At 46.5% G+C, this 27,950-nt stretch overlaps 1 protein-coding gene across 4 annotated transcripts in view; it reads right to left on the reverse strand.

Annotated features, from left to right (window-relative positions):
* Window positions 1–27,950, reverse strand: part of pdlim1 (PDZ and LIM domain 1 (elfin)) — a 115,866-nt gene that overhangs the window by 44,090 nt on the left and 43,826 nt on the right. For all 4 annotated transcript variants that reach the window (XM_069885790.1, XM_069885787.1, XM_069885789.1 and 1 more), the window contains one exon: window positions 322–406. In XM_069885790.1, coding sequence (XP_069741891.1) covers window positions 322–406 — 85 coding nt within the window. The remainder of the gene's footprint in view (window positions 1–321; window positions 407–27,950) is intronic.

Below are 27,950 nucleotides of genomic sequence, written 5' to 3' on the forward strand. Positions count from 1 at the left end.
GGAGAGCGTGGGGCAGTTGGATCAGTTTCGGATGGTGGGTAACTGGCGAAACCATGAATAAGGGGGGGGGAAAATCACTGTAATTGGAAATATACACCTCCTGAAGTATACAACCTTTTGGTTTCTTTTTGTAAAATGCTGCATCTAAGTAAAGTTCAATCATAGTTTCAAGGTAGAAAAATATTGCATATACATTATTTTGAGAAAACGTAAAAAATCTTAGATAACCAGCGAGGTTGCAATCATGAAGTTCGAGAGGTCAAGGATTATAAGGGTCAAGGACCATAGGCTGCAGGTCAGCGAGTGGTCATTGGCCTTTACCTGGTTATTAGATGCCAAGTTCATTCGATACGGGTGCGGTTTTCCGTTCTCATTCGTCAGAGGTGACCATACTTTGGAGTCAGACCTTAAAAAAAGAGGAGAAAGAAGAATAAAAGGTCTGTAAATATTGATTTAGTTTCACCAAATCATCAAAATAATTCCAAGCTACAGATTTCCCTTCTAAAAGAAGGTTGAAAAACTGAAGACCTGTGACTTGATACCAAGCCTGGCATCCTCGGAATTTTGCTTTAACGTGGGAGAAGTTGAGCAGAATGGCGTTTTATTCTGTGGAGCACTGGAGGGCGAGAGGTGAGATCGCAGAGGTGTACAAAATGATGAAAGGAATAGATCGGATGAACGCAAAGAGCCTTTTGCTCAGATTTGGGGGGGGGGGGGAAGAAACGGGGTGGAAATCATTAACCAGAGGTTTCAAAGCGATGGAGAGAGATTTAACAGAAAACTGAGAGATAATTTGTTTTAACCACAGAAGATGGTGTGGTTGGGTGTATGGAATGGGCTGCCAGAGGCAAATATTACTGTAATGTTTAAGAAAATAAATTGGACAGATACATGGAGAGGATGGGCTTAGAGGGATTTTTTAAATTTAAATCAAGACATACAGCATGGTAACAGGCCATTCGGCCCATCAGCCTGTGCTGCCCAATTTACACCCCATTAACCTATACCACAGGTACACTATTTTTGAAGGGGGGGAGAAAACCAGAGCTGCCAAAGGAAAGCCATGCAGACATGGAAGAATGAACAAGCTCCTTTCAGACAGCGTGGGACTCGAACCCCAGTCGCTAACCGCTATGCCAACCGTGCCTTATGCAGACAGATGGGAGGGATATTTTGGTGGGCAAGTTGGGCCGAAGAGCCTGTTTTCCACACTGTGACTGGCGCCATAGGCGCTTGACAGCCCAAGACTCAAAGGGCCTGTTGCTATATCGCGTCATAACTATAAATCCCCAAAACAAGTTCAAGGAGTGGTGGGGGAAATGCTTTGTGATGTGACACTGCTTGGCCTCTCCCACCATGAACCTGGAAAGTCAGTTCAATAGTGGGGATGTTGGTGGCTACACCAGCAACCCCACTGTGATTGGTCCAGCTTCTCAGGATACATGGCCTGCCAGAACCTTGTCTTAACCTCATAAGCTCTCTGCAAGTCAAGGCCATCCATTCCTGACATGGACACCCCCCATAACCACCAACTACCAGTAAGGAATCTTTAGACCGCTGGAAGAGAAAATAGACCAGCAGAAAAAAAAAATGGCAAATGGAATTTAATCCCAGGTCGTGCGAAGCATGGCACTGGAGAGGAATTACAAGGAAATAAGTAAGAAATGGAAGGATACAAAAAGCATGAATCAACCTTGGATGTACAGATCATTAAAGAGGTAGCAAGTTATTACCATCTGACAGCACTTCTCCAGACCACAGTGCACACACGCACACAACACATAATAATCCCATACAGACATCAAGAGAGCATATAAAATAAATATTTTGAAATTATTTACTCGGCTACAATGAAACAATTGATCTGAAGTAACACCTCCCTGCACTCTGGGACAATCCTGGAGCAGTGGCCGTCTCCAGGAGTGAAATAACAGGAACTGCTGGAAGTGGTCGGCCTGTCAGGGAGCATCAGTGCAGAGATGAACTTCAAAAATCACGGCCGAGTTGACTGAGCCGCTGGTTAATCTGCTGACTATTACTGCATTATCAAGTTCAAGTTTATTAGCATCTGACTGCACGTCGGACGGCACAGTTGGTGAAGTGGAGAGCGCAACGGTGTCGTGATGCCAGCGACCAGGGTTCGAATCCTGTGAGGAGTTTGTACATTCTCCCTGTGTCTGCGTGGGTTTCCTCCCACTATTCAAAATGTACCGGGGCCGTAGGTCAATCGGGTGTGAATGGGCAGGATGGCCTCGTGGACCAGTTACCGTGTTGTAGGTCACATTTAAATTTGTACAATCAGACAAAACAGCGTTTATCTGAACCATGAAGTGCACACACACAGTGTACACACAGTGTACACACAGTATGCAATAATCATGCATATACATACAGATACGATTCAAAATAAATATTCATAATATTTTGGATTAATTTACTCGGTTACAGGATATTGTTCATCAATCCCACAGACTGTGGGAAGAAACTATTTCCCAGTCTGTCAGTCCTGATTTTGATGTTCGTGTACCTCCTTCTTGACGGTAGTGCGGCAAAGACACTGTGAAATTGAGGGCAGGCGTCCTCAGTAATTCATCAAGCCCAATTTAGGCAACACTCCTGGTGAATGTCATCTATAGGGGAAAGGGAGACCCCAGCGATCTTCTTGGCCAGTTTGATGATCTTCTGCATCGACTTCCAGTCCAGTGCTTTGCAGCTGGACAGGATACCCTCAACTGTCACTGTCACTGTCTCTCTCCCTCAACTGTGCTCCTGTAAAGCATTGTCAAAATGGAGTCGGGCAGCATTGCCCTCCTCAACCTCCTTGTGCGGCACGGTTAGTGGAACGCTGCAATTAGGGTTCAAACCCAGCACTGTCTGCAAGGTTTGCACATTCTCCCCGAATTGGTGTGGGCTTCCCCCCCTACCCCCCCCCCCCCCCACTCTCCAAAATGTATGGAGATATTTGGTCAGCACAGGCTCATGGGCCAGAAGGACCTGTTACCATGAGGGATGTTTAAATCCCTGACTAATGAGGAAGTGCCATGGGTCCAGGATCAGTGTCTATTATATCTAATTTGGTTAAAAGAGCAGTTGGAGATGCATGAAGTACAAAAGGGTTATATTAAGGCTGCACACAACACTAGTTGGGTCACAGCTTGAATACGAGCCACATTTCCACTCTCCACATTACACTGGAGATTATACAGGAGAGGTTTGTGTTGATAATGGGAGAATTCTTGCCAAGAGGGAAAATTGGATAGGCTGGAGTGGTTTGCTTTGATTCAGAGGTGAGACTTAATTGAGGTGCTTAAACTAATGAGGGGTCTTGAGAGAGTAAATAGGAAGGGCAAATTTCTCTCACTCGAGGGATCTAAAGTAATTAGAGGCAAGGAAAATGTATTCACCCAAAGAGTGGTCTGATCTGGAACTCACTGCCTGATCAGAGCATGGGAATTAAAGGGCTTTGCACCCAGAGGTGGGAAGGATTTTAAATTCAGATTCGTTCCCTTCTGACTGCACAGAGCACCGGGCACGCACTATACACAGCACATACTAATCACATATGATATTATATGAAATAAATATTTTGGAATTATTTACTCAGTTACGCAGCCTGTGGGAAAGAAGCCATTTCCCAGCCCTGATTTTGAAGCTTCTGAAGGGTCTTTCTTGACTAGCACAGAGATGGGTCGAATAGCCACCTTGTGTTGCTACAAACTTATATACCATCCAAGCGCTGGCCAGAACGTGGAAGATTGCTCAAGGGGACACAAGGTTAGAATGAATGAACAACAGTCTTAAAGATCTGAAGCTTGCCTCACAATTTTGGAGATAAGAATAAGAATTGGCAGTCAGGTTATTCAGAATGAAGGGAAGTAAATATGGCCCCCATGTACCTCATTTACGGAAGGAATCAAGCCAAGTGCAACCAAAATTAATATTAAAGGTACGCTACCCTTCAATGGTTGGGGGATTGAGTTCAAGAGTTGTGAGGTCATGTTGCAGCTCTACAAGACTCTGGTTGGAAAAAGACTTGGAATATTGTGTTCAGTTCTGGTCACCTCGTTACAGGAAGGACGTGGAAGCTGTAGAGAGGGAGCAAGGAGATTTCCCAGGATGTTGCCTGGATTGAAAAATTAATTTTATGAGGTAACGTTAACAGAGCTTTCTCTTTGGAGCAAAGCAGGATGAGAGGAGACTTAATAGAGGTCTACATGATTGTGAGAGGCATGGATAGGGCAGCATCTTTTTTTCCCCCACCGTGGTGACAATAGAAAATACCAGAGGACGTCGGCTTCTGGTGAAGGGAAGAAAGTTGCAGGAAGAAACAAACAGAGAGTGGTGAGGGCCTGGAATTCATTGCTAGGGTTGGTGGTGGAGGCTGGTACAATAAAGGCATTTAAAAGACTCTTGGATGGGCACATGAAAAATAGAAGGTAATGGGTGTGATGCAGGAAAGGTTGAGATCAGTGATTCTCCACATTTTCCTTTCCACTCACATCCCACCTTAAGCAATCCCGATGCCATTGGTGCTCTGTGATTAGTCAGGGATTGCTTAAGGTGGGATGTGGGTGGGAAGGGAAGGTTGAGAACTGCTACTCTGGACCCAATTGCCACTGAAATATTTGGCTTGAGAAAAATTGTCATTGGCCCATTTCCTTTGGAGTTCTGAAACCCTGCACATCACGAGTCAATGAGGTACAATTAAAACAGTGGCTTTCACACTTTTTCTTTCCACCCACATCCCACCTTAAGCAATCCCTGACTAATCACAGAGCACCTATGGCAAAGAGATAGAAAAAGGTTGAGAATCACTGGTTTAGATTTTTGAGTTGGATTACACAAGTCAGTGAAACATCAAGGGCTGCAGGGCCTTACTGTGCTGGAATGTTCTATTTATAAACCAGTGGGATTCTTTTCTAACCTATTTGCCCCAATCACTGTCTTCATTATTTATGCAAGCCTTGCACAGTTCCCCACCCCACAGCATCTGCTACTTCCTTCCATGTCTGTCCTCTCACCCTGTTCTGCCAATAATCTAAACTGTCAGATGCATTTTTAAAAACTAAATCTCATATCCCTTGCTCTAGGAATCAGCTTCGTACTTCAACATTCTCAATGATTGAAGTTCCACAGTCCTCGTGGACAGAAGATTCCTAAAGGTGAAAGGCTGATAGAACTGCTCATCTCAGTCCAAATGCTTTGACTCCTTATTTTGAGGCAGTGCACTCGTTAAAGGTCACCCAGCCAAGGAAATCATTGTTCTGAGAACAACCCTATTAAATGCTTTAAAAAAAATCACTGCAGTTCAATATTAAATGGGTGCACGATTTCTGAAACTGAATTCCACACTGTAACTAGCCACCTATGAACCAAGATCCAAAATGAAAAGCAGCAAAGGGAGATTCAGATGCAGGTTGCTTCAGCCAGCGATCGGGACTGGGGTTCGAATCCTGCGCCGTCTGGAAGGAGTTTGCACATTCTCCCTGTGTCTGCGTGGGTTTTCTCCGGGGGCTCTGGTTTCCTCCCACCCTTCAAAGAATGTGAGGTTAATGGGGTGTAAATTGGGCAGCACGGACTCGTGGGCTGAAATGACCTGTTACTGTGTTGTATGTCTAAATTTCAATTTAAAGGCACACCAAGCAATCCAAAAGAAGATGGATCACTCTGGCCATCGAGAGCAAGCATTAAAAAAGTGTGCACGCCTGTCTCTCCAAATGTTGCAGCCAACCTCTCTGGAAAGGCACTCCCAACATCCTGCCACTGGGTCAGGACTGAGAAAACACCAGCATATTCAGACATGGTGGTTGCACCTTACATGGATCGAGGAAACTGTTTGATGGTTCCCACCTTAAATAAATGCATAGAATATGCATGTTAAATCAACCACCACATTGGCCAGCAGTCATGCAAAGCCATTCCAGAAGAATGATGGCCAGGCTGGTATAAAGGAAAACCATGAGCCAATATCAATACAAACTATGGCAGCCATTCTATGCAGATGTCAAATACCTTGCTTTCCACAAATAATCTTCTTTCTATATACAAACCTCTTGGCTAACATATACAATGGGAAATTCTCTTTCGGTGGCTATGATCGAATACCAAAATTCTTTTAAATCATTTAGTCACGAGGAACTATTATTCTGATCTCTGAAACAAGAAAGTAAAGATCGTGACATGGGTAATATTCTACTTTCATGGACACACAAAGGAGAGAGAGAGAGTGAGCGAGAGAGAGTGAGCGAGAGAGAGTGAGCGAGAGAGAGTGAGCGAGAGAGAGTGAGCGAGAGAGAGTGAGCGCGAGAGAGTGAGCGCGAGAGAGAGCGCGAGAGAGAGCGCGAGAGAGAGCGCGAGCGAGAGCGCGAGCGGGAGCGCGAGCGGGAGCGCGAGCGGGAGCGCGAGCGGGAGCGCGAGCGGGAGCGCGAGCGGGAGCGCGAGCGGGAGCGCGAGCGGGAGCGCGAGCGGGAGCGCGAGCGGGAGCGCGAGCGGGAGCGCGAGAGGGAGCGCGAGAGGGAGCGCGAGAGGGAGCGCGAGAGGGAGCGCGAGAGGGAGCGCGAGAGGGAGCGCGAGAGGGAGCGCGAGAGGGAGCGCGAGAGGGAGCGCGAGAGGGAGCGCGAGAGGGAGCGCGAGAGGGAGCGCGAGAGGGAGCGCGAGAGGGAGCGCGAGAGGGAGCGCGAGAGGGAGCGCGAGAGGGAGCGCGAGAGGGAGCGCGAGAGGGAGCGCGAGAGGGAGCGCGAGAGGGAGCGCGAGAGGGAGCGCGAGAGGGAGCGCGAGAGGGAGCGCGAGAGGGAGCGCGAGAGGGAGCGCGAGAGGGAGCGCGAGAGGGAGCGCGAGAGGGAGCGCGAGAGGGAGCGCGAGAGGGAGCGCGAGAGGGAGCGCGAGAGGGAGCGCGAGAGGGAGCGCGAGAGGGAGCGCGAGAGGGAGCGCGAGAGGGAGCGCGAGAGGGAGCGCGAGAGGGAGCGCGAGAGGGAGCGCGAGAGGGAGCGCGAGAGGGAGCGCGAGAGGGAGCGCGAGAGGGAGCGCGAGAGGGAGCGCGAGAGGGAGCGCGAGAGGGAGCGCGAGAGGGAGCGCGAGAGGGAGCGCGAGAGGGAGCGCGAGAGGGAGCGCGAGAGGGAGCGCGAGAGGGAGCGCGAGAGGGAGCGCGAGAGGGAGCGCGAGAGGGAGCGCGAGAGGGAGCGCGAGAGGGAGCGCGAGAGGGAGCGCGAGAGGGAGCGCGAGAGGGAGCGCGAGAGGGAGCGCGAGAGGGAGCGCGAGAGGGAGCGCGAGAGGGAGCGCGAGAGGGAGCGCGAGAGGGAGCGCGAGAGGGAGCGCGAGAGGGAGCGCGAGAGGGAGCGCGAGAGGGAGCGCGAGAGGGAGCGCGAGAGGGAGCGCGAGAGGGAGCGCGAGAGGGAGCGCGAGAGGGAGCGCGAGAGGGAGCGCGAGAGGGAGCGCGAGAGGGAGCGCGAGAGGGAGCGCGAGAGGGAGCGCGAGAGACCGAGAGACCGAGAGACCGAGAGACCGAGAGACCGAGAGACCGAGAGACCGAGAGACCGAGAGACCGAGAGACCGAGAGACCGAGAGACCGAGCGCGAGTGACCGAGCGCGAGTGACCGAGAGAGAGACAGACAGTGACAGAGTGAGAGACAGTGTCACAGAGAGAGTGAGAGACAGTGTCACAGAGAGAGTGAGAGACAGTGACAGAGAGAGGGAGAGACAGACCGTGACAGAGAGACAGTGACAGAGAGAGAGAGACAGTGAGAGAGACAGTGACGGAGAGAGACAGTGAGAGAGAGAGACAGTGAGAGAGAGAGACAGTGAGAGAGACAGTGAGAGAGAGAGACAGTGAGAGAGAGAGACAGTGAGAGAGAGAGACAGTGAGAGAGAGAGACAGTGAGAGAGAGAGACAGTGAGAGAGACAGTGACAGAGAGAGACAGTGACAGAGAGAGAGACAGTGAGAGAGAGTGACAGAGACAGAGAGAGAGACAGTGAGAGTGACAGAGACAGAGAGAGAGTGACAGAGAGAGAGAGACAGACAGTGACAGAGACAGTGACAGAGACAGTGACAGTGACAGAGACAGTGACAGAGACAGTGACAGAGACAGTGACAGAGACAGTGACAGAGAGAGAGAGACAGTGAGAGAGAGTGACAGAGACAGTGAGAGAGAGAGAGTGACAGAGAGAGAGAGATTTGCTTTCATCTACTGCTAAATGTTTATGAGCGCTAAACAAGAAAATCTGCACATGCTGGGGTGAAGTGCAATATATAACCGTGCTGGAGAAAAATGTCACGCAGCGTCCATTGGAAGTAAAGGCCTGGGCCCTTCGTGAAAGATATTAAATGCTTATCTTTCTTTTAACTTAGAACTGGAGCAAATCACAAATCGTGTCGATTCGGAATTTATTGTCATGAACAAGTGTTGAAATTCGGAGTTTTGCAGCAGCGTCAAAGGGCAAATGTTCATATTATAACCATCCTATAACATCACTATAAAAAATATAATAACAACAATTATTGTACATGAAAAGTGAGGCCGTGTCTTTAGTTCATTGATCATTCAGGAATCTGATGGCAGTGGGGAAGAAGCTGTCCTTGTGCCACTGAGCGCTCGTCTTTAGGCTCCTCTACCTTTTCCCCGATGGTAGCAGAGTGAAGAGAGCCTGGGCTGGGCGGTGGGGTCTTTGAGGATAGAGGCTGCTTTTTTAAGATACTGTCTCATGTAGATGTACTCGATGGAGTCTGGAGCCTATGATGTTTCAGGCCGAGTTTATTCTTGTCCTGAGAGTTGGCACCTCCGTACCAGACAATGATGCAAACAGCTAAAATGCTCTAATCTGTAGAAGTTTATGTGAGTCTTCACTGACACCCCACCAAGTATACCCACTGGCGGGCCTTCTTCATGATTGCATCAACGTGGAGCCTCCAGGACAGATCCTCGGAGATATCGACACCCATGAATTTGGAGTTCTTGACCCTCTCCACTACTGAGCCCTCAATGAGGACTGGGTCATGTTCCCCGGACTTCCTCCTGAAGTCCACAATCATCTCCATGGTTTTGCTGATGTTGAGCACAAGGTTGTTGTCTTTACACTATTCAACGAGCTGATCTCTCTCCCTCCTGTACGCTTCCTCATTGCCATTTGTGATTCTTCTGACAACTGTGGTGTCATCGGCAAACTTGCAGATGGCATTGGAATTGTGCCTGGCCATCCTGTCGTGAATATATAATGAGTAGAGCAATGGGCTAAGCACGCATCCTTGGGGTGCGCCTGCGTTGATGATCAGTGAGGAGGAGACGTTGTTTCCAATTCGTACCGACTGTGGTCTTCCGATGAGAAAGTCAAGGATCCAGTTGTAGAGGGGGGTACAGAGGCCTAGAGTTTGTAACTTCTTGACCAGCACTAAGGGAATAATGGTGTTGAAGGCCGAGCTGTAGTCGATGAAGAGGAGCCATATATATGAGTTGCTGTTTTCAAGGAGATCCAGAGCTGAGCGGAGAGTCAGCGATGATGCATCTGCTGTGGAGCGATTGTGACGATACGCGAATTGTAGTGGGTCCAGATCTTTACTTAGGTACGTGTCAAAGCATTTCATCACAGTAGAAGTTGGTGCTACTGGGCGGTAATTGTTGAGGCAGCTCACACTACACTTCTTGGGTTAATTGATGCCCTTTTGAATGAAGCTCTTTCTACTTGTGTGATGTCTTCTGTGACTGGGCTGTGAGCACAATGGTGAAAACTTAACCAAATCTCTGCAAAGGGTGGTGACAGGAAGAGGGAAGGGGCGTGATCCGAGCTGGATACATTCCTCAGCTTTGGCCACAGAGGAAAGTGCTTTGCGAGCTGCGGGTTGTGTGGTTGCCTGGCAACTTCTGTCAGTGCCACGATCCACATAGTTCCGCGGGAAACAAACCTACTACAAAGCCATCCTGTGACTCAGATCCCAAAACCAGGTGTTGGCAGGAAAGCAGTCATTAGTTTGACCTGCAGTTTGGACGCTGAACTTGCAGGATGGGGTTTAAAAATAACCACGATCGAGCAAATTAGTCATGTCTGTGATGGAGAAAGTGAAGGCCACTCACGACTGCAGTCAGAAAACGCTTCTGATTACAAAGCCCAATTCAGAATCAGAATTTCTTGACATAAAAATGTTGTTTTGCAGCAAGATCACAACTGCAATTTCTTCTACAAATTACATTTAAATACAAATAAATTAGTGTGAAAAGTAGAGCCCAGGAGTGTCTGTGGTTCATTGTAGGTTCCGAAATCTGATGGCAGAGGGGAAGAAGCGGTCCTTGTGCGTGTTCGTGTTTAGGCTCCTGCATCTCCTTCCTGATGTGGTTAGCACAATTATTACAGAGCCAGTGTCCCAGATTCAAATCTGGTGCTGTCTGCAAGAAGTTCATATGTTCTCCACATATGTGCGTGGGTTTCCTCCCTCCTTTCAAAGTGTGCGGGGCTGTAGAGATGTTTGGGCGGCACGGACTTGTAGGCTGGATGGGTCCTTTACAGCGCAGTAGGCTTAAATTTTATTTTTTACTTTTAAAAAAAGGCATGGCCTGGGTGGTGAGGGTCCTTGAGGTCAGAGGCTGCTTTCTTAAGACTCTGCCTTTGCAGATGCCCTCGATAGAGTGGAGATGAGTGCACACAAATGCCACTCATCGAATTCACAACAGCTAACCACTGCTCCGGGTTCAAACAGTCACCAACATGCTGGCCAACTAAACAAACAACCTGCTTGCGTCTTCAGCACATGGGAGGGACATCACTCAGCGACAGGAAGAAGGTGCAAAGTCCACACAGACAGCACCAGAGATCACGTGACGTCTGGGCCACTGGAGGCCGCAGCTCAGGCCAGCGACAACCTGGCCTTTATTCGGAGTACAACAATCAAGGAACAAATCCAAACACACAAATCATTAGATATTACTGCCATGCAGATCAGATCGATATTTCCATTGAGCTACAGATTAAATCAGTTACAGAAACAATCTTACACAGCAATAGAAATATCTAAAGAATTAACAATGTAATGATTCAGACTTGCATAGTGATCTTGCTCCAATCATATGGAGCCAAGGTGAGATCATATCTGGAATGTGGTGCTCCATTAGATTCCAAGGGGATAAAAATGTGGCAAAACAGTTCAACAAATTTATTCCTCAGCTTGTGGGTTTGTAGAAGAAGTCACCAAATTAGGCCAACAGTTTTAAAGAATGATAAATGACCACATTAGTGTTTTTTTAAAAGTGTTCAAGGATCCTTTTATACATTAATACCCCAATATACATCATATACTTCAACTTTAGTCTGCTGAAAGGCAAACAAAGAGTCACCGTGAGCATTGCCTGGTGCCCCTAACAACAGGAGAAAGAGAATTCCTTCAGAGACACTGAGAGACCGTGGATTTGCCTCCTGCGCTCTCACAGCCTCTGCACCACACAGACCCCTGTTCGATCCATCGGCCCCCTGAGATCCAGGTCCCAACCTCCGAGGTGATCAGGGAGCCTTCAGCGCTCAGGGCCCTTCTCGGCCTCATCACCCTCTCGAATCCCAGTTCTGATACCTGGTTCCCATGAGCCAGTCTCCAGCAGCCCGCAGCCTTGGGGTCCTTTGACCGCAGGACCGCCCGCAGTCTGTGGGGGTCCTTCAGCTGCTGTGCCCCTCGCTGGTCCGCTGCAGTAAGGTAATCTCCTCTGCTTCTCCTTCCCATCTCTGGTGCCCTGTGTCCGTCCACTGCTCGCCTGGAGTCTGCAAACCCTCGTGGAAAATTACCCAGCAGAGGTACAACCATCTTGGGAACAAACCGCAGAGGTTGCAGGATTTTTTTAAAATCTGATGGCGGGTTCAAGCCTGAAATGTTGGTTATCTATCTTTATCTTTGCTACATAAACTACACTGTTTGACCAGCTGAGTTTCTCTAGCTTTCTGTTTTTACTTCAACCGCAGACTTTCAGGTTTTACTTCTTGTTAGGTCTCTAACAGTAGTTCTCAACATTTTCCTTTCCACTCACATCCCGCTTTAAGTAATCCCTATGCATTGGTGCTCTGTGATTAGTCAGGGACTGCTTAAGGTGGTCTGTGAGTGGAAAGAAAAAGTTTGAAAACCACTGTTTTAACCGTACCTCATGGACTCGTTATGTGCACGGTTTCATAACTCCAGAGGAAATGGGCCAATGGCAATTTTTCTCAAGCAAAATATCTCAGTAACAATTGGGTCTCGAGCAGTGATTCTCAACCTTCCCATTCACATCCCACCTTAAGCGACCCCTTACTAATCACAGAGCACCGATGGCATAGGGATGTGAGTGGAAAGAAAATGGTGGCAAACCACTGGTCTATAAGATATTCAAGAAAAATGAAGAATACAAGATGGTACAAGAACAAAGGCAGAGGTAAACAATCTGCTATGGCCTTTAAGAAAGGCAGAGTAGACAAGAAACCAGACTTTCTATTCTGGTTTCCAATAAAGGAAATAAAACACTTAAATGGGCCAATTTTGAAGGGTATCATCAACACTAATAAGCAAAGAGGGAGAGAGATCTCCTCCTTTATTTATCGTTCATACCAGGCTTGCACGCTTAAGGTGAGATAGTGTTTCTCCAGGACCAAGGAGCATATTTACACAAATATGTTAGAATAGGAAAACATATTAAAATATTAAGACGTATACAGTAAAGGTCCACGGTACCCTATCCACATACCCTCCTGCCATCTGGTACGAGGAGGTACCGCAGCACCAGGGCCCTTGCGTCCAGATTGGGCAAGAGCTCCCCCCTGCCCCAAGCCATCGGACTCCTGAATTCCCTGAACATTTGGAGATCAGGTAGCATGGACTGTTAATGTATAAGTGTATTGAACTTCGAATCTAACCTATATTTACGTATGTCTACTCCGTGGTCCTGGGGAAATGATATCTCGCCTTTACCGTGCAAGCCTGGTATGAACGATAAATAAAGGTGATGACTTGAATCAGATAAATATATACGAGAAAACAATAATGGTTAAGTAATAAAATATGCATAACTGGATTAGTAAATACTTACAATAACTCAATCTAACAATAAATATATGCAGCCATATCAGACCCATTTATTATACTGTTATTAATATAACATTTTTTTTAAATCAAAAAACCTAAAGGACTAAATTAAACTACTCTAATTTTCTCTCTCTCTAATCTAAGTTACCTCTTTGGAGAAGAAAAAGAAATCAATAACAATTTGAAATCGCAGGTGACCCTCAGAAAGAGATCGGCACTCCAAGAGTGCCGGCACCACGAGTGGATGCAGTGAGCTGGCTGGGAAGTGTCAGAGTGAAGAGACCGCAGTGGATATTTTTGTTAAACAAAACAGATTGGGAGATAATCGAGGACAACCATCACTCATTATCAACCCTCACTTCAGCCCATATTCGGACGGTGACAGATGCTGGAGGTCCACAAGTAATCATGGACTGCTCCAACTGTTAGTGCAGTAGATAGCGCAACGCTCTTACAGCGCCAGCAGCCAAGGTTCGAATCCAGCGCTGGCTGTAAGGAATTTGAACGTTCTCCCCACATCTGCGTGGGTTTCCTCCCACCCTTCAAAACGCACTGGGGTTGTAATTGGGCTGGAAGGGCCTGTACCATGCTGCATGTCTAAATTTAAGAGGGTTGTCTGCACTATTTGCAAGTCCCTTCCCCCCGCCCCCCACCCCTGATGAGGATTACTGTGACTTCATCATCATGTCCCTTTTAAATTCAAACAAGTTTATGATGAAAGTTGTTCTTTGACAATGCACTGTTCGATTGCAGAAAGACTTTCAATATGTACGTTATATTCTGTGTATGACAATAAATTCATCAAGTAGCGGACACAAAGAGGAAGGCATTTCTCTTCAGTGCAGGAACCCAGAAGCAGCATCTTAAAAGGATGGGGAGCTGGACAAATAACTGGCATGAAAATCATCAAATTAAGAAATTCGTCAAAATCTCCAATGCACGCTGCATTGAGATGGGGGAAGAAAAGTCCCTTAAATGGGAACGGACTCGGAATGGTGGATCTATAACTCAGGCTGAGGGTGCACAGTCTCTTGTCTGTATATGGTTTGCTCTATTGTTAGCCTGCTACAGATCACAATGCAGCCTTTCCCAGAAGGATCGCCACCAATAAAAGGCAGAACACCAGGCCTTCGGACGGACTTGGGCAGAGTTTGGCACGAGATTGTTGGCATGCCATTTGAATTACAGACACACTTATTTACTCTGTGGTTTGAACACTCTGGGTACAGGGTATATTTTTGTGGGAGGTGGGGGGTAGTGGTGCAGCAAATCTGTTCTTTCTGATTAATCAAGAAGGATGAAGGTAGCCCCTATTTCCACATCCACCAAATACCATTTGAATCATGGTAGGTTTTTGAAACCAGTGGGGGAAAAAGTTTTTAATGCTTCACAAGGATTGTATTTGTCACTGCAGATGGAAAATGACCTACTGGGAGTGGGAATTAGTAGCCCCTTTTCCACTGGCACCCCAGTTCATTGGCAGTGCAGGGTCCCGGGATCAGAAGCCTTTTGTGCCGTTTCCACTGGGCCACCTCAACTGGGACAACAGGGATCGGAGTGCTCTACCTTCAGCTGGAAACGGGTGACTTTCTGCTGTCCCTTTTCCACTGGTTTTAATCGGCAAATGCCGGAATGCCTGGGATATGAGTAGAGTACGAGGTGGTGTGCTGAGAGTTTTCTTTTTCCACTGGTCCCTGTCCCAGTTAATTCCTGGGACAGGGTGCCAGGGGAAAAGGGGCAAATAATTCCGCAACAATACTAATATCACGTCTAAAAGTCAGAAACAAAGTCATTTTCCTTGCCCAATGAAATCGAGAGAGAGAGAAGAAATGGTACAATGAACACGTGGAAAAGGTTACTTCATTCCAGCTGTATTTTGGTCCTTAAGAAGTTAATAAGTAATTGGTAGAGTGGCGGGAAACATCTACAAACATTCATGACCCATGAGTTATAGAACCAGCAGTCCCATACATCATGATCAGGTACTCGTGATATATGGCATGCATTTTTAGGAGTACATGGACAAAAAAGGAATTGGTTTAGCCAATTCACCATTTTGGTAGCTACAGGATCCTTGGGAGATTGAGGATTGAGGAGGGGGAGGTTAGCAGCCCCTAACCCCCCTCCCCCCCCACCCCCACCATCATGACAACATTTTATAGGAGCATAACTGAGAATGTCCTCTCTGGCTGCGTCATTGTGTGGCACAGACCTGATCTCAATACAGAGGATCATCAAGACAACCGAAGATCACTCGGGTCTCCCTCTCCTCTATTGATGATACATGCATAACAAGAGCTCAAAGAATTAGTAAGAACCCTTTCCATCCAGCACACAGCATCTTTGACCCACTACTCTCAGGAAGGACTGGGGAACAGTTTCTTTCCCCAGGCTGTGAGGTTGTTGAATGGTATCCTGTAAATTATTCCAAAATATTAATGAACCTTTATATTGAATTATAATCGATATACATATGCAAGATTATTATGTGTCCACATCATGGTCCAGAGAAACACTTAGGTCTGGTTGTACTGTGATGAGCCCAAAGGACCCCAAAACCCAGCAAGTTCACTGGTTGCAGGCAATTCTTATATGTGCACTGAATTTAACATTTATAAAGTTCACCAGGCTTTGGTGCTCAAAAGGTAAATGGTTACCTCTCAGGAAGGTTCTTCTCGGTTTTCAGAGAGAGATTTGTTGTGCCAGGACATCCACAACTGATTTAGTTCCATCAGCCACTTCAGTGTCTTGCTGACGAAACTTGCCCCCTCAGGTTTCTCCAGATGATAACCTTTCAGGTCACCACAGAGTTACTTTTTGTTTTTTTTTTATTTCAAGTGAAACATTAGGCAGCCAGTCCTCTCCTCTTGCATGAACCACAAGGGCTTTGACCAGGCTGAACCAAGCACTCACAACCCATCTTTCAAATGGGGTTTTCCACAAGCTTGCCAGCTTGTCCTGTTCGAGTCCCATTTGTTGCTGCTGACTGTCAAGCAAAACCACATGACCCTCTCAGAACAGCAAGTTCTCTTCCAGACAATATGCAGCTCCAGTGAGATCTTTCATCTGTTGCCTTTTTGGAAACAACAATCCATTAGTGAAGTCTCTTGGGCACTCTCCAAAGCTTTTTGCAAAGGCTCTGAGGACCCAACATGCCTTGCATTAGCAAAACTCCAGTATTTCAAATAAGATCTGTTTTAAAGTGTTTGTATGTGACCTACACTAAAAACCCTGCCCCAATTTATCTCCCAAAAACTTATCTATATACTGTCACAGTGCATGCAGCATGGTAACAGGTTCTTTTGGCCCATGAGCCCATTCCACCCATTTACACCCAATTGGGCTGCAATCCTAGAATTGTGGGAGGAAACCAGAGCACCTGAGAAAACCCATGCAGACACCAGGAGAACGTATAAACTCTTTACACACACTGCCAGTTTCAAACCCCAGTCACTGGCACTGCAACAGTGTTGCAGTAACTGCCTATGCTAACCGGGCCGTCCTACATACAGTCAAATGCTAATAAACTTGAACTTGAAAACTGAGGTCCTCCATCAGCCAGCTCCCCACCATGACTACCAGCCCCCCCACATCTCCATCAGGCACACAAAACTCAAAACGGTCAACCAGTTTACCTATCTCGGCTGCACCATTTCATCAGATGCAAGGATCGACAACGAGATAGACAACAGACTCGCCAAGGCAAATAGCGCCTTTGGAAGACTACACAAAAGAGTCTGGAAAAACAACCAACTGAAAAAACCTCAAAGCTTAGAGTATACAGAGCCGTTGTCATACCCACACTCCTGTTCGGCTCCGAATCATGGGTGCTCTACCGGCATCACCTACGGCTCCTAGAACGCTTCCACCAGCGTTGTCTCCGCTCCATCCTCAACATTCATTGGAGCGACTTCATCCCTAACATCGAAGTACTCGAGATGGCAGAGGTCGACAGCATCGAGTCCACGCTGCTGAAGATCCAGCTGCGCTGGGTGGGTCACGTCTCCAGAATGGAGGACCATCGCCTTCCCAAGATCGTGTTATATGGCGAGCTCTCCACTGGCCACCGTGACAGAGGTGCAACAAAGAAGAGGTACAAGGAATGCCTAAAGAAATCTCTTGGTGCCTGCCACATTGACCACCGCCAGTGGGCTGATATCGCCTCAAACCGTGCATCTTGGCGCCTCACAGTTTGGCGGGCAGCAACCTCCTTTGAAGAAGACTGCAGAGCCCACCTCACTGACAAAAGACAAAGGAGGAAAAACCCAACACCCAACCCCAACCAACCAATTTTCCCCTGCAACCGCTGCAACCGTGTCTGCCTGTCCCGCATCGGACTTGTCAGCCACAAACGAGCCTGCAGCTGATGTGGACATTTACCCCCTCCATAAATCTTCATCCGCGAAGCCAAGCCAAAGACAAAGAAGATAATGCAGTAATAGTTACCACCGTAACCAGCAGCTCAGTCAATGATTTTTGAAGTTCATCTCTGCACTGATGCTCCCTGACAGACCGACCACTTCCAGCAGTTCCTGTTATTTCACTCCTGGAGACAGCCACTGCTCCAGGATTGTCCCAGAGTGGAGGGATTCATCGACTTCGAGAGGCAGTGCTTGCGCAGTTGCCTGATAACTGGAGTCTTCTTTAAACCAGCCACTCATTCAGACCAGCTGCCGGGAACCTCTGACATCAGCCAGGTCACTTGGCCAGGAGTGCAAGCCTCGTGCAACAGATACTTCTGGCTCAGATCTCGCTGAGATCTTCTTCAATGTGCCCCGGCACCTACCCAGAACGTGCACGGTAGATCAGGTTGTTGCGAGCTGATCACTCAAGTCACAACATTTCCACAATGGAATGAAACTGGTCCTGAATAATCTGGGATTCCACTTCTCGACAACTCAGGAGGAATAAACAACAAAAGAAAACACTAAGGGGCAGAAAATGTGAAAAGAATGAAGAGTTACAGGTAACTGGAGAGAGAGTGGTGATTGGCCCTGCTCCCTTCAGCTAACTGCAGAGTTAAGTAAACAGAAATGATTAACAAAGGCAGAATCATGAGTAACTAGACACAGTTTAAGGTGATTTGGAAAATAATCAGATTTTTAAATACATCAGATAAGGATTATCCAAACACACGGCCAGAATGTGCATAACAGGCCGAGCCATAACACCACAAGGTACAAGAGCAGAAATGGGCCATTTAGCCCATCGAGGCTGCCCTACCATTTTATCATGAGCTGATCCATTTTGCCATCTCAGCCCGACTGTCCAGCCTTCCCTCCATAAGCTTTAATGCCCTGGCTCATTATTTCAGTACATTTCCGATTGTCCAAAATACAAAATTCTCCAAAATCCACAGTTATCAAAAAAAAAAAAAAATTTTTTTAATTTTCGGATAAACAAGGATATCAGAAACAAATCAGGAATCCTCATTTATCTGAAATTTTTTTTCCGGAGCCAAAATGACCAGGGACCTTAGGCTCCCGGTAGGAGCAGGAACCTCGGTGGGGTATATCGGTGATTAGCGGCTAGGGGTGTTTTAGGTGAAAGACCCCTCGCCCCCAATTTGACCATTAATTTTATTCCATATTGTAATTATCTGCTTTAAAAAGGGGGGGGGGCTTCTTTTGGGTCAGATTATAATTTAGAATTCCATTTATATTCCTCTCACCAACCTTGGGCAGATCCAATTTTACCCAGTGCTGGAATATTCCGGCACTATCCCAGGACATGCTGCCAACCAAGTATTTTTAAAGCGTAGTCACATGGAGCTAACCAGTGGACATCTTGGTCTGTAAAGAGTACAAGAAGCAGGAGCTGGGTCAAGCATTCTTCACTATTCATGGTCGATCAGTTCACTGGCCTCAGTCCAGCAATCCTCCTCATTTCCCATGACCTCTCATTTCCCTGCAACCTCGGATGTGCAAATAACTCAGCCTCCACTGGAGCCGCGAACGAAAAGGATTTGCAACCTTCAGAAGAGTTTTTTTTTTAAATTTAGAGAAGCAGCGCAGTAACAAGCCCTTCCATCCCACGGGGCCCTAACCCAAATGCATGTTCACCTACAAACCCCATACCCCTCCTCCCCCTCCCCCTCCCAAGAAGGGTGGGAGGAAACCAGATAACCTGTAGGAAACCCACTCGGATGCGGGACGAACGTACGAACTCCTTGAAGACAAGTGCTGGATTCGAACCCAACGCTGTTACAGCATTGTGCTGTTTCTTGCTGCCTTATCCCCACCTCCCCATTTTCCCTCAATCTCTGTCAATAACATTACCGAAATAACATTTTGCCCTTCCCTTTGACAAAATACCTCCAAACCCTTCATCCCATCAGCAATGATCCCTCTGTTAATCAATTTTCTATCCATGGTAACTGCAAGCCTTGTTTGTTCAGTTATGTGGCACTTACCTAATGCCTCAGCATTTCCAAATACACCAGGTCCACTGGCTCCTCCTGATCTACCAAGCCAAATTGAACATTTTTACATTGCTATTTTAAATTTTAAATTTAGACAGTAACATGTCCTTTCGGCCCATGAGGCCGTGCCGCCCAATTAACCTATAATCACTGTACGTTTTGGAGGGTGAGAAGAAAACGTAGCACCCAGAGGAAAACCACGCAGAGTATACAGAAAGCGTGGGATTCGAACTGGCGTGGTGACAGTGTTGCACTGATCACTCCACTAGCCTTGCTGCCTGAAGCATCACTTTTTAAAAAATAACAGTTTTTCAACAATTCTGCCGACCTCCACTCCTCCTCCTTAACAAAACAGTCCAGAAACTTTCCAATAAGTGATGACAGGCTAACAATTCCATCATTCCCCGTTTATCTTCACCGAGGGATGTCAGCATACCCCGTCCAGAATCCCGGGAATATTATGACAGGCAGCTACAGGAATGGCCTCCTCTTTCGGGGCTGTCAGCCATTCACGCCATGGTGAGGCAGTCAGATGGTTAACATATCCATCACAGTGCTCCGTCTTAACCTTCCGTGTATACACAGCCTCCAAATGCCTCTTAATGTGGTCCGTAAAATTCCTGAGAATGTCAAGGAATTAGAGATTGATCACAATAAAAGTGAATCTCAACACCTGCTGACCGAACAGGTACAGGTGAACTGAACAGGGACAAGTTTCCCAAAGTAGCATTGTCAGCTTCATTGAGTAATAACCATACATTAGGCCGTTAGTTAACCATGATCCAAGCTCTCACACCCACAAGTAGAAGCAATGAAGATGTGTACACCTGTGTTAGATAGGCAATAATAGGCCCACCTCAGCCCAGAGGGACCCACCCAGTGGTATCAAGGACAGGTAGCAAAACAGGTATCAACTTGCAACTGAGGCCAAGACAGAAACAATTAGTGATTAGAGAAGTCCATATTCTTCTGCACCTGACAAGATCAGCAATACTCAGATGTCCCATTATTGTAATGTGGAAAATGGAGGTCATGCTTCAACAGATAGGCAAAACTGGACTGGATCTTAAATTTTATATTTCTTTTTAAAGTTAGACAGGCCATTTTGGCCCACGAGTCCGCGCTGCCCACCTACATTTCGAACGGAGGGAGGAAACCAGAGCCCCCCGGGGAAATCCCACACAGACACTGGCAGAGCATACAAACTCCTTACAGAGAGTGTGGGAGTCAAATCCAGTTGCTGGCGCTGCAACACTGTTGAGCCACATGACGTGCAATGTGCAGCTCGCAGTAACATGCTGACTGAGACACAATGGTATTTTAGTGGGCCTGTCTTGCAATTGCATGAAATGGGATGTGTGCGTGTGCGGCCGTGTTGCGGGAAGGGAAGTTAGTGGAGCGTTAGTGTGATCCAGGCCGCCTGCCCTCTGGAGCTCCCTACGCCCCAACCGCAGACTCTCACCCAAGTCCCGGCTGCCCACCTGCCCATCTGGGCTCCCAAAGCACCAAACGCAGGCACACCACCCGGTCCCGGGCACCTTCCCTCCTAGCTCCTAATACCATGAACGCCGCAGGTACTTACAGCGGTCAAATGTAGTAAGCATGTAATAGTTGATCCCCTAAATTATTGTCCCCAAAATTCAACAATTGCATGTGTATACTGTATGCAGTACATGTACTTTTTGATTAGTGAAACTAAGAAATTTTATACATACATGAATTAATATTATCATGTATATTATGTCGCATTTATACATTTTTTGTAACAAAATGTGACAGTCTCATGGCTCTGAAACACCTGAAGTGAATCCTATGTGGCTCTTATGGTAAGCAAGTTTGGGCACCCCTGCGCTATGTTAACCATCCACCCTCTGACAGGGCATCGCAGCATTGGAGATGAGCAGACAGAATAGGATGAAGATGGGTCCTTGAATCAGGAATGCCCAGACAGCACGAGAATGTGGGAATGGAGGCAGATGATTTCAGAAGCTCGGCCGGCACAGGAGAGGCAGATAAACGGAGGACATCAGGAAGGATCAAATTTGACCAAGTTCTCCCGTGGACAGGTCACTTACTGCGTGATTGGTCGCTGTAGCAGCTTCAAGTTTAAATAAAGCCGATTACATCTTTCACCAATGACAGTCATGTGATTCTAAATTTGGCACAAAAGGGGATTTGTAGTCCAACTTGTTTGCAAACACACAAATGATATTGCGTTTATATTCCAAACTCTTTTGCCTCAGTTCTTTAATTTTTGTTGTGTTCACAGTCTCTTCCAGTGAAGGCAGTAAACAGTTTAACATTTCTGGCATTTCACTGTAAATTCCCTTACCTCAAAAAAAAAAACTGATGAAAGATCAGCACTTTATTTAAGCCACAATGCTGGCGGTACAACAGTTGGCCACGATACAAATGGAGCTGCCCTGCTTATCTTGAAAGGCTGCAGTGCATCACTGGAGAATCAGACAGAAGCCCAGTTTAATCATCGGAAAAACCGCGTTTCTGCCTGTGAACCATTTCCTTGTCCTGTCCTCGGCCCTTCCGCCGATAACCCAGGATTCGGAATTGAACCCATGACCGCGAAATGAAAAGCCAGTGAGTTGAGAGGCAAAATAAAGAGTGAAAATGCAGAGGGTGCAGATGATGCAACTGAGAACCAGGAGCCGGGGCTAATGAAGTAAAACACGAAAACCTGCAGACACCGGGGTTGAAATGAAACTGGAGAGACTCACCAGGTACCTTATAGAGCAAAAGTAAAGATACATAACTGACCTTTCGAGCTTGAGCAAGGTGTGGAAAAATGCCAGCAGGCAGAATAAAAGAGAGTGGGGAGAGGTGGTCGCAAAGGAAGGAGGTGGAGAAGGGAGGGAGGGAACAGCAGCAATCAAGGGGAGGAGGGATGGCTGGTTGAAAGGAGGGTGGCGAACTGGAAAGGGAGGACGGGGAGGAGAGCAGAGAAGTTGATGCTAGTGCCATCTGGCTGGAGGGGGCCCAGACAGAAAATCAGGTGTTGTTTGTCCAATTTGCGGGCGGTCTCGGTGGGACAGTACATAAGGCCATGGAGGGTGGGAGTGTGGCACAGAACTGAAATGGTTGGCTACTCGGGAGGCGTCGGTCACTAGTGTGGACGGAGCGAAGGTGCTCAGCGAAGCGATCTCCTACTCTGCGCCCCGTCTCTCCGGTGCAGAGAAGGCAATGAATTATCCATGGAAAACCCAAGCAACTGAGAATGCAGTGGAAAAGCTAGGACTGATAGTGGCCCTGTGGGAGATGAGTGGGCACAGGAGTGTCATCAGGAGACAATGAGATGAGGCGTTTATCCTCACAGACACACCGAACTTCACCCTTGCAGCAGCCCCACCAACAAGGAGAGAAATTGTTACCACGATATGAAAACAGGCGATATAAAAGTATAGCTAAATATGCATTCATTTGCAGTTAATGCAAAGAGAAACTAGTGCAGCATAGTTAACGTAGAGATTAGCGCCACCCTATTGTAGCGCCAGAGACCTGGGATCAATTCCGGCACCGACTGTAAGGAGCTTGCACGTGTGTGGGTTTCTTCTGGGGGCAACGGCTTCCTCCTCCCCACCCAAAACGCACAGGATTAGTAGGTCACATGGGTGTATTTAGGCAGCGCGGGCATGTGGGCCTGTTACCGCTCTATATCTCAAAATTAAAATTCAATTAACTTTAAAAATGAAGAAAAAAAAAATCAATAAAAAGCTGATCATAAAGACTCAGGAAGAAAGCACAAGAACTTGCAACCAATAGGAAACTGCAGCCAAACAATGGAGGGAATTACAAATAATTTCATGAAATCCAGCTGCAGTAGAGAAACTCAGCAGGTGAAACATTGTCCTTTATGTAGCAAAGGCAAAGATACAGAACCAACGTTTTGGGCTTGAGCCCTTCGTCAACGTAGGCATCCGAATCTTGCTTACTGAAAGTACTCATGTTACTGCCACCAAACCAGCCCAGACTCTGAGAATGGCAACGCCAACTCGCCACAGGTCAAGTCGGCCAGCAGGGAGATCCAACTCACCCAAGGCTCTCAATCTGCACTACAAATCCAAACTCTGCTTCACCCTACGGCGGCATTGATCCCAACATTTCGGGACAAAGCACAAAACTGCTGCTGTTCCCCTCCAAGGGGGACCATGCTCAGTAAAGAGCGACCCTCCTCCCCCCACCCCACTGCTCCATTTCCAGCAATCCCCAAGTTTCCGTGTCTGTGAGACACAAACACATCCAAATTCTGCTACAATGAAACTCAAAACAGCTTGGCTCCCACCATCAAAACCACAATGAAAAATACTGACAAGAGAACACAAAAAAAGAGCAAATGCTGGAAATAAAAAAAAACAGGAATGACTTATCAGATCAGGACTGGATCTGAAGGAAGAGTTAATGCCACAAATGGCAGACACTTTGTCATGCCAAGAAAGAGAAAACAAGTTAATTTGAAGTTACAGAGAAGCTTGGGTCTTGATAAATGCCTGACATACTCAATATTTTCACCATGACTAAGCACAATATAAGGTTCAGTTTATTGTCAAGTAATAAAAAAGTGTCATATTACACAAATTTGCCCTTTTCCCGCTGTAAGGCAGACAGATTCGCCATCGGCAGAAATTGCCTGAAGCTCTTCTTACAGTCAGACAGAGAAGCAAAGGAGATTTCCCCACCCACCCACCAGAGTCAACCGAGTGTCCATAAATTTGCCTCTGGTACTCCCAAAGCCGGAATCCAGTCCAAACCATCGGCAACCTGAGATCCAGATCCGACAGGATTTCTGATTCAGATTTCAGATTCATCGTCAGAGTACATACACGACACCACTTACAACCCCGAGGTTCCTTTTTCCCGCGGGCGTGGCAGAATTCCTATCAACTTGTAGTGCAAAAACAACTTCACAGCGTAACCATGTAAACAAACAAAGAACTGTCAACAAATGTAAACAAGTTGACTGTGCAATACACAGAAAATAAAAAGAAAATCAATAAAGTGCACAAGTGAGAGTCTTTAACTGAGGCCTCTTAAATCGGAAGGCCCATAGCACCTTCTCACATCCCGGTTAACGCAGCCTGCGTGGGTTCCTCGCCTCGAGTCACCAACAGTCTGCTGCCCACCTGTCTCTCAACCACAAAAACCTCCACTGTTCCGCCGCCGTTGTCACCAACCTGTAGGTCTTCTCTCCTTCTCCGGGGTGGTCTCCTTGTTTTCGGCCACAAGGGGTTGCAGTCTCTGGTTGTTTCCCCAGAGCCTGCAACCCCTCGTGGCTGCCGCCAATCATAGGCAATTCAAATGCCATCTGCAAATTGGCCAATGACATTAGGGTGAAATCCTTGTGTGTTTTTTTTAAACTCTTAGTTAATTTTGTGCCTATCTCTTTAAGAGAGCTATTGTTTGTAGTGTTACCATAGTGACTATGATGTAATATATCGAAATATCTGCCCAGACTAACAGCTTGCTCATTATTCAACGAGATGTAGAGGAAGTGTGAGCATGAGAAATTTTTCTTTGAATTTTTTGTTTCTTTTTATTTGTTTATCTATATATTTTGTATCTCCAAAGTTTGTGTATCTTCATTATATAGTTATTCATCATTATGAAAGTCTCAAGGAAAAGTTATGCAAAATATTTATCTTCTTATTAACAAATTAAAGCTAAGTGAAGCAGCAGTCACAGAGTCTGATTTGGTAGATTAAAGAGATCGAAATTCGCATTATCGTAGCTCACGCTTTTAGAAGATGATGCTTTGAAATTTGGATATATTAGAATAAGGAGAGTGTTGTCTACGCAGGGTCAGCGGCAGAACCACAGACAGCGATTAGAAAGCATACAGGATGGAGACAGATCAGCTCATTGAGTGGTGTCACAACAACAACCTTGCATTCAACATTAGCAAAAGTAAGGAACTGACTGTAGATTTCAGGAAGGAGAAAAACAGGAGAACACGAACCAAATTAATAGGCATGATCATCTCTGAAGATCTATTCTGGAACTGACTGTAGATTTCAGGAAGGAGAAAAACAGGAGAACACGAACCAAATTAATAGGCATGATCATCTCTGAAGATCTATTCTGGGGCCTTCAAGTCAATCCAATCATTAGGTTTGAGGAGATTTGGTGCATCACCAAAGGGTCTTGCAAATTTCTACAGGTGTACTATGGAGAGCATTCTGACTGGCTACATCACTGACTGGAAAGGAGGCCACGGAGAGTTGTCAACTTGGCCAGTGCCTTCATGGGCATTCATCTTTGCCCCACTAAGGACATCTTAAAGAGGTGGTGTCTGAAGAAAGCAGCTTCTGTCATCAAGGACCCTCACTACTGTAAGGTAAAACATCATGAGATGGGAATGTGTAGGGAGTTACCCTGTACAGGGCAGTAACAAGAAGGGGAGGTGTCCTTGTACTCCTGTTAGGTAAAACATCATGAGATGGGACCGGAGAAGGAGTCACCCAGTACTAAGGAGTAACAGAATGCATCCTTGTACTTACAAGATAAGAGAGACATTGATGGATTGAGAGGCAGGAAGCTAGCAGGGAAAGGATAGCAACAGTTTTAGTCATTGGACAAGTAATGATATGATGATGTTCTAAGCATGTATCCAAGGGTATAAAAAATCACCATTTTGCTGATAACGGCAGAATGCATTCTCCGACTAACTTTGTTAGTCGCAAGTGTTACAATCCGGTAATAAAGAACAAAGAACCCTGATTTCGACTCAGCCTGGTGTTTGTCTCACTCATTCATGAACAAAGCAGACCTAACAATTTGGTGACCCCGACGTGATGGGTGAGTGAACACTGGACGACGGTTTCTGTTTTTTCTGACAATCATCTCAGCCGGCTGATAAAAAGGTCCAGAGAAGCCTGTTTTAACAAAATTCTCTTTTTTTTTTTTTAAATCTTTATGATTGTCAGTAAGAACTGGAGATCGGACAAATTAGACGACCACAATTGAAGGTCGCATGCCAGGATTGTAACACGTAAGTGATTACAGACAAGATAAAAGTCCTTAAGGTGTTTGAATGACATTTATTAAGTGCTTCGCAAGAAACTACTAGAGTTTAAAAGTCTTTATTGTGTCGTTGCAAAGTCCAATAGAGTGAGAAGGTGGTCTATAAACAATTGAGGACCTGAGTTTTCTGCCCTAAACTGGTTATTAAGAGGAGAAATCTCCCACGTGAAGGTTGGGCTTTGAAAGAAAACAAAGGTTCAGGCTTATTGGCCTCAATTGTATCTGAGAGACTGACTTATAAATGTCCGGTAGGTATGATAATGTCTGTACACTTGAGAAGTTAAGAATTTATTTCCCCAATTCGCCGTGGTGGAATACCACAGCAGACACTAGAGACCTTGAGACAACAAAAAAAGTACTCAGGGACGCCTGCCTGGTGAACAAGAACGACGACAGAAGGCTGCGACAGCTGTGTCCGGATCAGGTAGGAGATATTAATGAAAAAGTTGACAAACTCCTAAGAGACACCCAGTTTATTCGAAATACTTTTGATAAGTTAAATGAGGGTATTCCCAACATCACCAAGGAGATAAAGTTACGTAAATTCATAGATTGGTACAGGGAAACAGGACAAAAGTATAGCCCAAATATTTGGTTTTCTAGTTGTAATTTAACTTTCAGACCCCTTTGGGAAAACAGAGAGTGGAAAACGAGCAATCAGAGTATACAGGACAGTCTGAAGTCAATTGGAGGACAAGACTTAGAGACTGTTCTTTTAAAAGATATTAGTCATCCAGCTTGCAAGGAGACATTTTTAAAAGCAATTTTTGTTGACATAGATCCCCTAAACGGACAAAAACCTAAATTAAAACAGGCATTAGAAAGCGGTCCCACAGCTATGGCTGTACAGTTGCCTGCTAAGACTTTTGACCAAGTTATTAAGGAAATTAATCAGGAATTAGAGGAGCGAAATACCAGTAATGCGGCATTGGAAAAACAAAAAATGCTCCGAAAATGTGTAGACCGCTGGAGGAAGAGGGGTTGGTTACCCGGGGGCACTGAGATGTTCCTGACAGGTGAGAAAAAAAAAAATTTTAAAACGTAGAGGCTTAGATAAGCTGGAAGAAACAAAACACAGAAGGGAAAGGAAAAGTGCCTGTTTCCAGTTTCCAGCCACGAAGTGTCCGGGTTTGCTCTCTCCCTCCCTCCTTTCACCCTCCCCTCTCTCTCTTCTCTCCCCCTCTCTCTCTTCTCCCCCCCCCCTCCTCTCTCACCCACTCCCCCTCCCAATCCCAATCTGTGGCGGTGCTGCCCTGAAATCCCCAGGTTGGGCAGGGCAGAGAAATACAATTTGGTTTTAATTTTGTACCCACAATTCCAGCTCCGCATCAAATGGGATCCTGTTTTATCCTCTCTCCCTCCCTTTTTCCCGCACCCCCACCATTGCGGGATCAGGGCAGACATTGTGGGCTGACGTGTAGCTCACTCGAGGTGGGAGGGAAGGAAGGAGTGATAGTTCCCAGTGGTGGGAGACCCAA

The sequence above is a fragment of the Narcine bancroftii genome, chromosome 6 (assembly GCF_036971445.1).
Source record: "Narcine bancroftii isolate sNarBan1 chromosome 6, sNarBan1.hap1, whole genome shotgun sequence".
Classification (NCBI taxonomy): Eukaryota; Metazoa; Chordata; class Chondrichthyes; order Torpediniformes; family Narcinidae; genus Narcine; species Narcine bancroftii.